The sequence below is a fragment of the Mobula hypostoma genome, chromosome 2 (assembly GCF_963921235.1).
Source record: "Mobula hypostoma chromosome 2, sMobHyp1.1, whole genome shotgun sequence".
Lineage (NCBI taxonomy): Eukaryota > Metazoa > Chordata > Chondrichthyes > Myliobatiformes > Myliobatidae > Mobula > Mobula hypostoma.
Window position 1 is genome coordinate 60,409,974 of NC_086098.1, and position 13,043 is coordinate 60,423,016.

General features: G+C 37.5%; 1 protein-coding gene across 4 annotated transcripts in view; it reads left to right on the forward strand.

Moving 5' to 3' along the window:
* The window catches only part of rock2a (rho-associated, coiled-coil containing protein kinase 2a), a 259,822-nt gene that overhangs the window by 211,269 nt on the left and 35,510 nt on the right, over positions 1 to 13,043 (forward strand). For all 4 annotated transcript variants that reach the window (XM_063037545.1, XM_063037552.1, XM_063037559.1 and 1 more), the window contains exons 20-24: positions 885 to 954; positions 1,611 to 1,714; positions 2,660 to 2,846; positions 4,829 to 4,922; positions 6,830 to 6,924. In XM_063037545.1, the coding sequence (XP_062893615.1) occupies positions 885 to 954; positions 1,611 to 1,714; positions 2,660 to 2,846; positions 4,829 to 4,922; positions 6,830 to 6,924 (550 nt within the window). The remainder of the gene's footprint in view (positions 1 to 884; positions 955 to 1,610; positions 1,715 to 2,659; positions 2,847 to 4,828; positions 4,923 to 6,829; positions 6,925 to 13,043) is intronic.

Below are 13,043 nucleotides of genomic sequence, written 5' to 3' on the forward strand. Positions count from 1 at the left end.
ATAATTGTGACGTGTTTTATCTTGCAACTAGTTTGGTAACTTTTAAACTTCTGCATCAGAGTTTTTGTAAGGTTTTAAAACCATATGTCCATTTTTTAAAAACTGTCATAAACATGCCTCTGCTTGCAAGATTGAACAGGTGACCAAGAATATTAGTTTATCTTCTGCAGATGTAAAGCTTAAACAGTTTTAACCTTGATATACAAAAATGCTGCCAGTCATTTCCTTGTTACCTCAAGTTTTTTGGTGCTTAGGTGTCTTTTATATTTGCAGATTGAGGACTATCTGGTCTGGCTTAAGGAAAAGGGCAGTTAAAATTGCCTAGCAGGTAAAGGAAGGTTTTCAATGGGCTTCCTGTAGTCGTGGATAACATTTTTCAAAGAAAAATACTCTTATTTCTCCTGACCTTCCAACCTCCAGTAAACACACATCCGATCACAGTCACAACTAGTTAAAAATCTTTCAAGCTGTGGGGTTGTACTTGAATGCTGTGCATTTCAAAAAGAGTTTAGGTGATCTAATTTTAATTGAGATGCCAGCTTTCATGTGCCCTATCTTCAAATACTCAGTGCTTGTACTGAAATTGAATTTAGATATTGTTTACTGGCAGGAATAAGGGTTTTTAAAGTAAGGCAATTCTTCAGTTTCCTTTGGAACTACTTTCTTTCCATTGAACCTGTGGTTAAGTTGTAATTAAAGGCTGGTTTGGGTTTGTGCTCCTTAAAACACTGAAACTGTATCCATTTGTGGTTTGGGCTACAAGTTTCTTCGAAAGTGCCAACCAAAGTTTAAAAGATAACAGAAACATAAATCTCAAGTATATGTTTCTTTTTCTGTTGTTCTTCAAATTGTAATTTTGCTTTTAATTATATCGACAATTACAGAGAGCGCCAGGATGCTGATGGTCAAATGAAAGAACTTCAGGACCAGTTGGAGGCAGAGCAGTATTTTTCAGTATGTACTGCATTTTTAACTTTAAAGTGAAGAAAAGTTGGTGTAATGAAATTCGACTTATCTTTACAATAGAAATTTTAAATAATTTTTATTTTCTAACATTAAAAATAGTTAGAATAAATGGATAGGTGCAATTGAGAAAACCGTTGTCCTAATTGACTACATAAAAGAATGGGTGCATTGATTTAAGCCAAAAGGAAGAAGAGATGATACGCTCAGCCATTGCTTTAGGCAACTGATAGATCCAGGACTTTATCTTAGAACTTCATTCCTTACAGCATAGGAGACTGGGAGGTGATCTTATAGAGGTGTATAAAATATAAAATATGTATAAATAAAGTGAATATACTCGGTGTACTTTCCAGCGCGACATTTTTTAATACAAATTATGGTATCTATGTGGAATGAGCAGCCAGAAGAAGTGGCTGAGGCAGTTTAAACAACTTTGAAAAAGCAATTGGACAGGTACATTGAATGGAAGGGTTTAGAAGGTTATTGGCCAAAAACTGGCAAATGGGCCGAGCTTGGATAAGACATCGTGGTCAGCATGGACAAGTTCGGTAGAAGTGCTTGTTTCCATGATGTATGACTCCCTAACCCTACAGTTTTTTTATAAGTTTATTTTAAACCTTTATTATTGTTTTTAAATTCTGCAGACTTTGTACAAGACCCAAGTAAGGGAGCTGAAGGAAGAATGTGAAGAGAAAAGCAAACTTTGTAAGGATTTACAACAAAAAATGCAGGAGCTGCAGGATGAGAGGTGGGAATTTAACTCAGTTAAACAAATGCAAAAATCTTGCATATTTTACTTAAAATGCAATCTAAATTATATAATTCTAATTCTTGCATTTGGAGAAGTAGAATTTTAATATCCTGCCTTTCCTCACCATGCGGAAATATTTAACAGATGTGTAGGGCTTGTCTTGTGACCATAAAGCATCCCAGTCTCCAGGGGTATAGGGGCTTCTAAGGCACACTGTCTTTGAGCAGTTGTTAAAGCTTTGACAGCAGGCAAAATCCAGCCCCGCTGCTTTCTTGGATATAAAAACTGAGGGGTTTGTAAAGGCTTTGTAGTAACTTTAGGAAATCCAATTTTTGGGGGGGAAATAATTAAAAATTAAAGTTTTTTTAAATTAAGTGTAATAAATTTTGAAGACACCTTCACTTTGCTTGATATTGACAGCCTTCAGATTCCCACTGAATTTGAGGAGATCCCAGTATAAATGGTGGGGAATCTTCATGTCCAGCGACCCATCACCTTATTATGTGGAGTTGACCCATAGAGTGTATTGGCAGTTGACAGTGGAATTGTTAAAAAAAAAACTCAAAATGGTTCTTTATTATACAACCTGAAGTCAATTAAAGCGCTAAATTCAGTGATCATTTCCAGTGAGATCTGGCACATTACTTACCAACTTCAAATAGGAAAAGTTCAAATCAAAGCTTTAAATTTCTGGGTAATATTTGCTATGTAGTTGAAAAAAAAATGCTTAGAAGAAAAATTACCAGGAAATAAAATGTTGTTATGAACTGCATCTGAAATTTTGTGTGAAAATTATAAAAAGATTGCTTATCTAAGTAAGTAGTGGTTGGCTAGACTTAAAATAACTTATTAGTTTCATTTCAGAATGGGTTTTTATGAATCAAATCCTAAATTTCAAATCTAATTATGCTGTTGTGTTGTTTCTTGTTTGCTTTTGGGCAGAGATTCTTTGGCAGCACAGCTTGAGATCACACTAACGAAAGCAGATTCTGAACAGCTTGCACGCTCAATTGCAGAGGAACAATACTCTGATTTAGAAAAAGAAAAAATTATGAAGGAGCTTGAAATTAAAGAGATGATGGCAAGGCACAAGCAGGAACTGGTGGAGAAGGATGCTACAATTGCATCTGTGAGTCACTTTATCTAAAGCTATTGTATGGAATTAATTGAATACAAAATATAATATATGGTGGCACTGAAATGTTTTATTTTTGCCCAGAACACCTCAGCGATTAGTGGAAATGGCAATGTGGGGATATGACGTGGGATTGGGTATACTGGAGCCCAAAGTAGAGTTTGAACAGGAGTGCAGTAGAGGACCTAAGAGATCAGAAATCTGGGGAAGACATCAGTGAAGCACACAGAAATTTCAGTGGGGAATTCAGGGTTAGCATCAGAATGAGTTACAAAGTAGTTCGGTGTGAGAAAGATCATGGGCACAGAAAAAAAACAGAAGTTCCCAGCAACATGGAGATCCATGGCAAGCTTGAAAAGAAGATTGTGATCTTGAAGAAGACTTAAGAACATTGTAAGAATATTGAATATACTGAGAACTTGATACAGATCCAATTTTCCATTTTACACTATGTCATTTTGAAGTCTTTGTGATTCATAAATGTTATTAATCACATAGTCCACCAACAGCTTGAATATTATAAAGAACAAAGTGATTCAAAATATGACCACTATACAATGCACAAAATATAGCCGTGTTGCAGAATCAGTTACAAATCTGGGTTTCTTGATGATACACAATTACATTTTTTTAAAAACAGAAAAAGATGGCATAGCTCTCTTTGCAGTTGGGAAGATTAAGAGACAATTTGATAAAATTGTTTTAATAAAGAAGACTTTGGATGAACATAGAATAGTACAGCACAGTACAGGCCCTTCGGCCCACAATGTTGTGCCGACCCTCAAACCCTGCCTCCCATATAACCCCCCACCTTAAGTTCTTCCATATACATGTCTAGTAGTCTCGTAAATTTCACTAGTGTATTTGCCTCCACCACTGACTCAGGCAGTGCATTCCATGCACCAACCACTCTCTGAGTAAAAAACCTTCCTCTAATATCCCCCTTGAACTTCCCACCCCTTACCTTAAAGCCATGTCCTCTTGTATTGAGCAGTGGTGCCCTGGGGAAGAGGCGCTGGCTGTCTACTCTATCTATTCCTCTTAATATCTTGTATACCTCTATTATGTCTCCTCTCATCCTCCTCCTCTCCAGAGAGTAAAGCCCTAGCTCCCTTAATCTCTGATCGTAATGCATACTCTCTAAACCAGGCAGCATCCTGGTAAATCTACTCTGTACCCTTTCCAATACTTCCACATCCTTCCTATAGTGAGGCGACCAGAACTGGACACAGTACTCCAAGTGTAGCCTAACCAGAGTTTTATAGAGCTGCATCATTAGCCTGCGACTCTTAAACTCTATCCCTCGACTTATGAAAGCTAACATTTCATAAGCTTTCTAAGCTTTCTTAACTACCCTATCTACCTGTGAGGCAACTTTCGGGGATCTGTGGACATGTACCCCGAGATCCCTCTGCTCCTCCACACTACGAAGAAAAAAGAAAATGATTCAATTTTCTGAAGGATTTAGGCTGATTAACAAAACAAACAGAAAGTATTCTTTTAATTACATGAGTTGTTAGGATTTGGACTGGGCCCTAAAGGGCGATTCCTGCTGACTCAAAAGCAACCTCCAAAAGACAGTTGAATAAACACTTGGATTAAAATGAAGTGCAGGAAAAATGTTCTTCAGTGGAGCTGGTAACTAATTCATGGGCCTTATGGCTTCTTTGTACATAGTGATATTCCTGTTCATTAGAATGTACTTTTAGTTTGGGATAGAACATTTTATTCAGTGAAATTAATTTTAAAGCAGAGTGCTTCAGATTTGTTTTTATTTGACAAGATTGCCGATCTTCCTACTGATGAAGTAAAATTAGGTTGGTTTAACTTGATCAGGAATGACTACTGTAAAACTGACAACTTGGAATATGTGCAAGAAGATTATTACACAACTGGCAAGGAAAAATGCATTTAAGAGTGTAGCATTTGTTTATTTTAGAAATTGTTTGAATTAAGTACACTAATTTACTTTTAAGCTGGAGGAGACCAATAGAACACTGACAGCTGATGTAGCAAATCTTGCAAGTGAAAAGGAAGAACTTAACAACAAAGTGAAGGAGCTTCAGGACCGTGAGTGCAAACAACATTTCAAAATAAGACATATTTATTATTTCTTTATTTACAAAAGTTAGCTTTCTGTGAGCTGTTTATTTGACAATTGAAGAAAAGAGAAAAACGGAGCAATGACATCATTAAATACAACTCGGTCGTGCAGGATAAAGGTCTTTTATTGTCCTTGTGTAATGTGCATGAAGTAAATTTTATGGCATGGCAATAATGGTGAATAAGCTAGTAACCTATAATTGGAATGAGCTGCTAGAGGAAGTGGTTGAGGCAGGAACAATAATTTAAGAAGCACTTGGACAAGTACCTGGAGGGTGGAGCTTTAAGGGATATGGTCTGAATAAACTAGCTAAGTATGCACCATGAACAGATTAGACTGAATGGCCTGGAGCAATGTTGTATTGTCTGACTATAAAATAGTCCTTTTTGTTATTTAAAATTTTATATAACTTTTCATGTAAAAATTTGCTGATTGTGAAGTGTTCAGTGTCCAGAGGATATAAAATAACATTGAAGTGATTAAGTATTAATATTTTGTCAAGATACAGAGCTTTTCACTGTATCTTGGTACTGTGATAGTAACAAACCAATAACCAGTTCCTTAGGTTGAAATTTCTGTGGGTTATTGAGGGTGTTCATCACTGTTAGAGGTGTATCATTTAATTTGCAAGAAACCAAAACTGGTAAATAGCTTTTTTTTATTATAGGCGTAAGTACCAAGGTACAGTGAAAATCATGGTTTTGCATGCCATTCAGTAGTTCATCACTTCAGTATATTGAAGTAGAGCAAGATTAAAACAATGCAGAATATAATGACCCAGTTACAGGGAAGTGCAGTACAGACAGCCAGTAAGGTGCAAGCCATGAGAACATAGATTTTGAAGTCAAAATTTATCTCATCGGAGAAGAGGCCTGTTAAATAGTCTTATAGCAGTGGTATAGAAGTTGTCATTGAGCATTTTGCTGTCTTTGATTTTGTTGGTTGCTTATTGGAAGCACCAAGAAGTGTAGACAGAGCCCAGAGAAAGGAGGCTGATTTTTATGATGTGCTGATCTGTGTTCACAACTCTGCATACTATGTTTCTTTGATCCATTTGATTCATTGATCCATTGGCAATATTTCAGGGAGCACTGGAAAACGCAATCATGATAAGGGGGTAGTCCATTTAGGGGTGAGGTGAAATTAGATTTTTCTCACTCTTAAGATTATAAATTTTTGAAAATCTGTACCTGTGGAGGATTGGAGGTTCAGTTATGGATTACAATCAAAACAAAGATCAATCAAGATGTTTCATTAATTTAGTGGAATTGAAAATTGCAGGAATGGGGTAAAAGAATGGTGTTTAAGGTAGAAGATCAACTGTGATCTCGAATGCTGATTCGGCTCCAGAGGATGAATCCTTTTTATTGGTTTCTCCAGTTGTGACCTGAAATGCAAAAAGAAAAGTAACATTGAAGGTTAAAACATTATAAACTTTAAATTGCAGCACTGTTAATAACTGTAGTTCAGCTGTTTATAAAATCTTCATAAGAGGGGCAGTTTAAGAATCTTAGAATTTCAAAGACAGAGTGTTTCATTTCTCAGGTTTTGATGGATATATCACATAACATTGTTGCAGGTTATTTTTTTAAAATATATGTAGCACCTCCTCAACATCATTTTCAACCAATAATGCAATATTATTGGTGGTTGATCTGCATTAGCACCATTTTGTAGGTTTAGCTTGGTATTTTGTACAAATTTGTAAAGTCCTGGCTTGTTGAGATCAGAAGTAAAAGTAAAAGATGTTGAATGTATTCAAGGTGAGTAACATCTAAGGAGATAGAGAGTTTGGACTTCAGATCAATGACAATCATGATAGTAATTTGTTCTCTGATGCTAAAATCTAAAGTGTTTTTGCATTTGGTTTCAGAGGTTAACAAACTAAAAGAAGAAGATGCAAATCTAATGAATATTAAAGTTCAGTATGACAAACAATTGCTAAATGAGAGGACACTCAAAACACAGGTAAGCATAAAGAAATCAAATCTTAATTGATAAGTGATGTGGCACAATTGTAGCACATTCAAAAAGCATGTTTAAATTCCTTCAAGTATCATATTAAAATGGAAATCAATTTTTGTGTCTATCAATTCAATTTTAAGTTTTGTTGAATTGACTTTCATGTTGCAGTGAACAGGTCCACGAGGTCCGCTGTGCTACATTTCTTTAGGTTTTATTTTTTATTATGACCACCACCAAAAATGAATAGTGTTGTATCTATCTTCAGTCAATGGTGCTATCAATTAAGTAGTTGTACCAATGTACACCATCTTTTCCCTTCTTAATCCACTCTGCACAGTGCTTTTGAATCTTCCTTCAGAATGTGCACGAAAACTCTTCTCATTTACCTGTTAAGTAATTTTGGTTCAGTAACTTTTGCACAACATCATTAGTTTTTTTTCTTTATGCAGGTAACTAAGCATATTGGTTGAGACAAGGCAGGAGATGTCTACATGGACTTTAGTAAGCTATTTGACGAGAACTCTCATGTGTTGGACTAGAAATTAAAGGCCTACAGTAGTGTAGCAGTTAGCGTGACGCTATTACAGCTCGGGGTGTTAGAACTAGGAGTTCAGTTCTGGTGCCCTTCGTAACAAAGATTGTGTGTTCTTTCTGTGTGCGCATTGGCCTCCTCCAGATGCTCCAGTTGGTAGGTTAATAGATCGTTGTAAATTGCCCTGTGATTAGGCTAGGGTGAAAATAGGTGGATCTCTGAGTGGTGCAGCTCATTGGGCTGGAAGGGCCTGTTCCTGTTCTGTGCTGTATCTCTAAATAAAGTACCCAGAATATCTTCAAGGAGAGGTGTCTCAGAAAGGCAGCGTCCATTATTAAGGACATCCAGCACCCAGGGCTTGTCCTCTTCTCATTGTTACCATCAGGTAGGAGGTACAGAAGCCTGAAGGCACACACTCAGCGATTCAGGAACAGCTTCTTCCCCTCTGCCATCCGATTCCTAAATGGACATTGAAACCTTGGACACTACCTCACTTTTTTAATATATATATTATTTCTGTTTTTTGCACTGTTTTAATCTATTCAATATATGTATATTGTAATTGATTTATTTATTATTATTTTATTGTTTTTTTTTCTTCTATATTATGTATTGCTGCTGCTAAGTTAACAAATTTCACAACACATGCTGGTGATGATAATTCTGATTCTGACAATCAAACAATGTTCCAACTTCTAGTTTACTCGATTAATTCTACCCATTTTTCAAGCAACAGTGGCAGCTGGTTCAGCGATGATTACTGGTAGTTCTACACTTGCATTTTCTTCTTTTTTTTAAAATCTTTTTATTAGTTTTCAAGTTCCTGGATTTCAATATTCCTGGATTTCAGTGCTTTAAAAGGGATAGAGAGGGCGGAAAAAGGGGAGGAGGGGTGGCATTACTGGTCAGGGATACTATTACAGCTACAGAAAGGGTGGGTAATGTAGCTGGATCCTCTTTTGAGTCAGTATGGGTGAAAGTCAGGAACAGGAAGGGAGCAGTTACTCTATTGGGGGTATTCTATAGGCCCCCTGGTAGCAGCAGAGATACAGAGGAGCAGATTTTGGAAAGGTGCAAAAATAACAGGGTTGTTATCATAGGTGACTTTAACTTCCCTAATATTGATTAGCACCTGATTAGTTCCAAGGGTTTAGATGGGGCAATATATTAGATGGAATAATATATTATTCGATCTAATATATTGGTTCAGCCCTGTTTTGTTCTGTTTGTTTTTTTTTGGGTTCAGTAATTTAGCTTTATTTTTAAAGTTTTTTTTTGTTTTTTAGGGTTTTTCTTTGTGATATCCTTTTCTTTTTATTTCTTTTCATGATTAATTATATTAAGAGTTTGGAAGTCTATTACACTTGTGCTATCTATAGTTTCTCTTGTATATGTTTATTACCAATAATGTAATTCCAATCTCTTTGTACCACTATTGTTAGTATTTTTATGAACTTAGAACATAGAATAGTACAGCACAGTAGAGGCCCTTCGGTCCACAATGTTGTGCCGACCCTCAAACCCTGCCTCCCATATAACCCCCCACCTTAAATTCCTCCATATACATGTCTAGTAGTCTCTTAAATTTCACTAGTGTAGTTGCCTCCACCACTGACTCAGGCAGTGCATTCCACGAACCAACCACTCTCTGAGTAAAAAACCTTCCTCTAATATCCCCCTTGAACTTCCCACCCATTACCTTAAAGCCATGTCCTCTTGTATTGAGCAGTGGTGCCCTGGGGAAGAGGTGCTGGCTATCCACTCTATCTATTCCTCTTATTATCTTGTACACCTCTATCATGTCTCCTCTCATCCTCCTTCTCTCCAAAGAGTAAAGCCCTAGCTCCCTTAATCTCTGATCATAATGCATACTGTCTAAAGCAGGCAGCATCCTGGTAAATCTCCTCTGTACCCTTTCCAATGCTTCCACATCCTTCCTATAGTGAGGCAACCAGAACTAGACACAGTACTCCAAGTGTGGCCTAACCAGAGTTTTATAGAGCTGCATCATTACCCTGCGACTCTTAAACTCTATCCCTCGACTTAGGAAAGCTAACACCCCATAAGCTTTCTTAACTACCCTATCCACTTGTGAGGCAACTTTCAGGGATCTGTGGACATGTACCCCCAGATCCCTTTGCTCCTCCACACTACCAAGTATCCTGCCAATTACTTTGTACCACCTCACACTTCTCCGGGTTGAACTCCATCTACCACTTCTCAGCCCACTTCTGCATCCTATCAATGTCTCTCTGCAATCTCCGACAATGCTCTACACTATCTACAACACCACCAACCTTTGTGTTGTCTGTAAACTTGCCAACCCAGCCTTCTACCCCCACATCCAGGTCGTTAATAAAAATCACAAAAAATAGAGGTCCCAGAACAGATCCTTGTGGGACATGACTTGTCACAATCCTTCAGTCTAAATGTACTCCCTCCACCACGACCCTCTGCCTTCTGCAGGCAAGCCAATTCTGAATCCACCTGGCCAAACTTCCCTGGCTCCCATGCCTTCTGACTTTCTGAATAAGCCTACCATGTGGAACCTTGTCAAATGCCTTACTAAAATCCATATAGATCACGTCCACTGCACTACCCTCATCTATATGCCCGGTCACCTCCTCAAAGAACTCTATTCGGCTTGTTAGACACGATCTGCCCTTCACAAAGCCATGCTGACTGTCCCTGATCAAACCATGATTCTCTAAATGCTCATAGATCCTATCTCTAAGAATCTTTTCCAACAGCTTTCCCACCACAGATGTAAGGCTCTCTGATCTATAATTACCCGGACTATCCCTACTACCTTTTTTGAACAAGGGGACAATATTCGCCTCCCTCCAATCTTCCGGTACCATTCTTGTGGACACGACGAGAGTTATCAGCCAGAACAATTCTCAGACGCGCTGGGTACAGCAACGCTAATTTGAGGCCCTTACAATAAAATTCTGACATCTGCAGTTTAAAAGCCATCCGTTCCCTCAAAACTTCCGGGCTGAAATCTTCAATGATGCAAAATCTGAAACTTCGAAATTCGATCATACCTTTCTACCGAGCAGCTCATATCACTTGATCCTTAATGTGAACATAGTGGAACCGAATAATAGTAGGTCTCAGTTTAAAATCTTTGAAAGGTTTGGGGTGTAAAGTACGATGCATATGATCAAGCAATGGGGGAGCCTCCAAAACTTCTGGACCAAACACATCTATTAAAAATTTAGAGAAGTATTTAGTAGGATCGCCCATCTCAACATCTTCGGGAAGCCCGATTATTTGCAGATTCTGTCGCCGAGATCGATTTTCAAGATCGATGATCTTTGATTTATAATGTTCCAACTGCTGAGATGGCGAAGCTAGATTTTTTTCCAGAGTTTCAATCTATCAGTCTCTCTTCCGACCGGCTTCATCCATTTCTGAAATTCTAATCTGTTGTTGATCGATTTCGCGTCTAAATGATTTAACATCATCTTGAATCGTCTTCAAACTTCTTCAAACACAGCAAATCTTTGGTTAAGTTTATCCTCTAGAAGTTTCGACATTGTTTCAAAAATTAATGGAATTTGCTTCGATGCTTTAGGATCGCCATCTTTTTTCCCATTCCCGTTGAGTCTTTCCCATTTTTAATTTCTCGTCCTCTGGTCAGCGTTTTCAGTAAGTTAAAATCGAAGTTCAAAGATGCATCTGTAGTATAAACCCTTTAGTGTAGGTATAGATAAAGTAAATAAGGGTGGTTACAGGTAGAAGAAGTAAAGGGAATGAAGCGAAGCCAAATTGAACCTCACGCCATGAGTGCCTCCTGGAGAGTCGCATTTTCTTCTTTCTATTACTTATTCAGGTATTCCTACCACTTGGTGAATCTGCACATTGAGACGAGAAATTGTCACTTGATTGTTGTAATTGAAATGAATGTGAACGCATGATTACAAGTTTACTGAACAAATTGGTAGGAATTGTCAGTCAATGGGCTTGGAGCCAGAATCGCATAGCACAGAAAGACTTTAGCCCACTGTGCCTGTGCTGACCTTCAAATTGCTATCGATGTTGATCTGAGTGTGAGACCTCCTGTGCCCTTATAATTGAAATGCTCTTTTAGATCCTTCCCAGGCTTTGTGAGAGTACCTGTTGTCTTCACCTTCTAGGCATTGTGTCCTAGATCACAACCACTCTCTGGGTGAAAAAAATTTCCAATAATCTCTCTAAGATAGATAACCTAATGTTCTGCAAATAAGATTACATATTGGGGAGAAAGAGATGCCTAATTTGTTTTCTTTCCTGAATGCTGCTTCTGTGTTGGACCGACTCAATAGATAGAGCACTCTGAAAACTGAAAGGCAATGCAGTTTTTATTAGGTGAACACAAGAAAGTAAGGGTAGACTACCAACGTAATAATATAATAATGTAATTTGAGAGACTTTGAGCTTTTACTGTGCTCATGGACTTCTTCATCAAGTTATGGTATTGTTGCACCATTGTAACTATATGTTATAATTATGTGGTTTTGTCAGTTCTTTCAGTCTTGGTCTGTCCTGTGTTTTGTGATATCACACCGGAGGAAATATTGTATAATTTCTTAATGCATGCATTACTAAATGACAATAAAAGAGGACTACGTGTCTTCATAATCTAATTATTAAAATTGAAATCAGTAATTTTGGATGTTCACTCTTAACCTATATCTGGAACTCTATCGTATTTTAATTACCATTTCTTAGGGGATTCTTAATCACAAGACTTTTGCTAATCCTTCCTAATTACCCATGACTAAATCTAAAATAGCCTTTTCCCAGCTAGATTCTACAACATAATGTTCTAAGAAGTGATCCTGGATGCATTCCACAAATTTTTCTTGTATGATATCTTTGCCAGTTTGGTTCATCCTATTAATATGTGGATTGAAATCTCCCATTACAATTGCAGTTTCATTCAAATGTATTCCTGATATTTCCCCAGTTATGCTGTACCCTCTCAAGAGGTCACACTTTGGGTGTGTAGACAATTACCCCCAGAGTATTTTGCCTGTTATTTATGATTATATATAGTTTTTACTAAGTGGATTTGTTCATACGACATACTTTTTGTTTATATTTTCTGCCTCAGCTTGTTACACTTGTTAGTTTCCTCTTTGCTGCGCTGTGCCTTTGCTTTCCTCACTTTGCCCTGATTTATTAAATATCCTGATCTTGGAACCCTTCTCCACGCCTATATAGTTGAAAGCATCTTCTGATCAGTGGAAATTGTTTCTAAGGATTTGATTTAATTTCTTCAAGGTTTCAGTCTACAAATGATTTCTTGCCTTGCCTATCCCTGTGTGCAGTTACCTGGGTGAATAAATGAATGTCAGATTCTATTGAGCTATATTACAAGAGTTGTAAAATAAAATCCCAGCACATTGATGCTCTCACAAAGAATGCTTGTCGGCTGTTAATACTACTTTAGGAGTTTGAGGAGATCCAGTGTGTCGCCAAAGACTCTAGAAGTTTTTGCACATGTATAGTGGAGAGCATCCTGACTGGTTGCAGCACTGCCTCATATGGACATTCCACTTTTAAAGGATGCTAAATACAGGACTGAAGGTGTTATATTTGA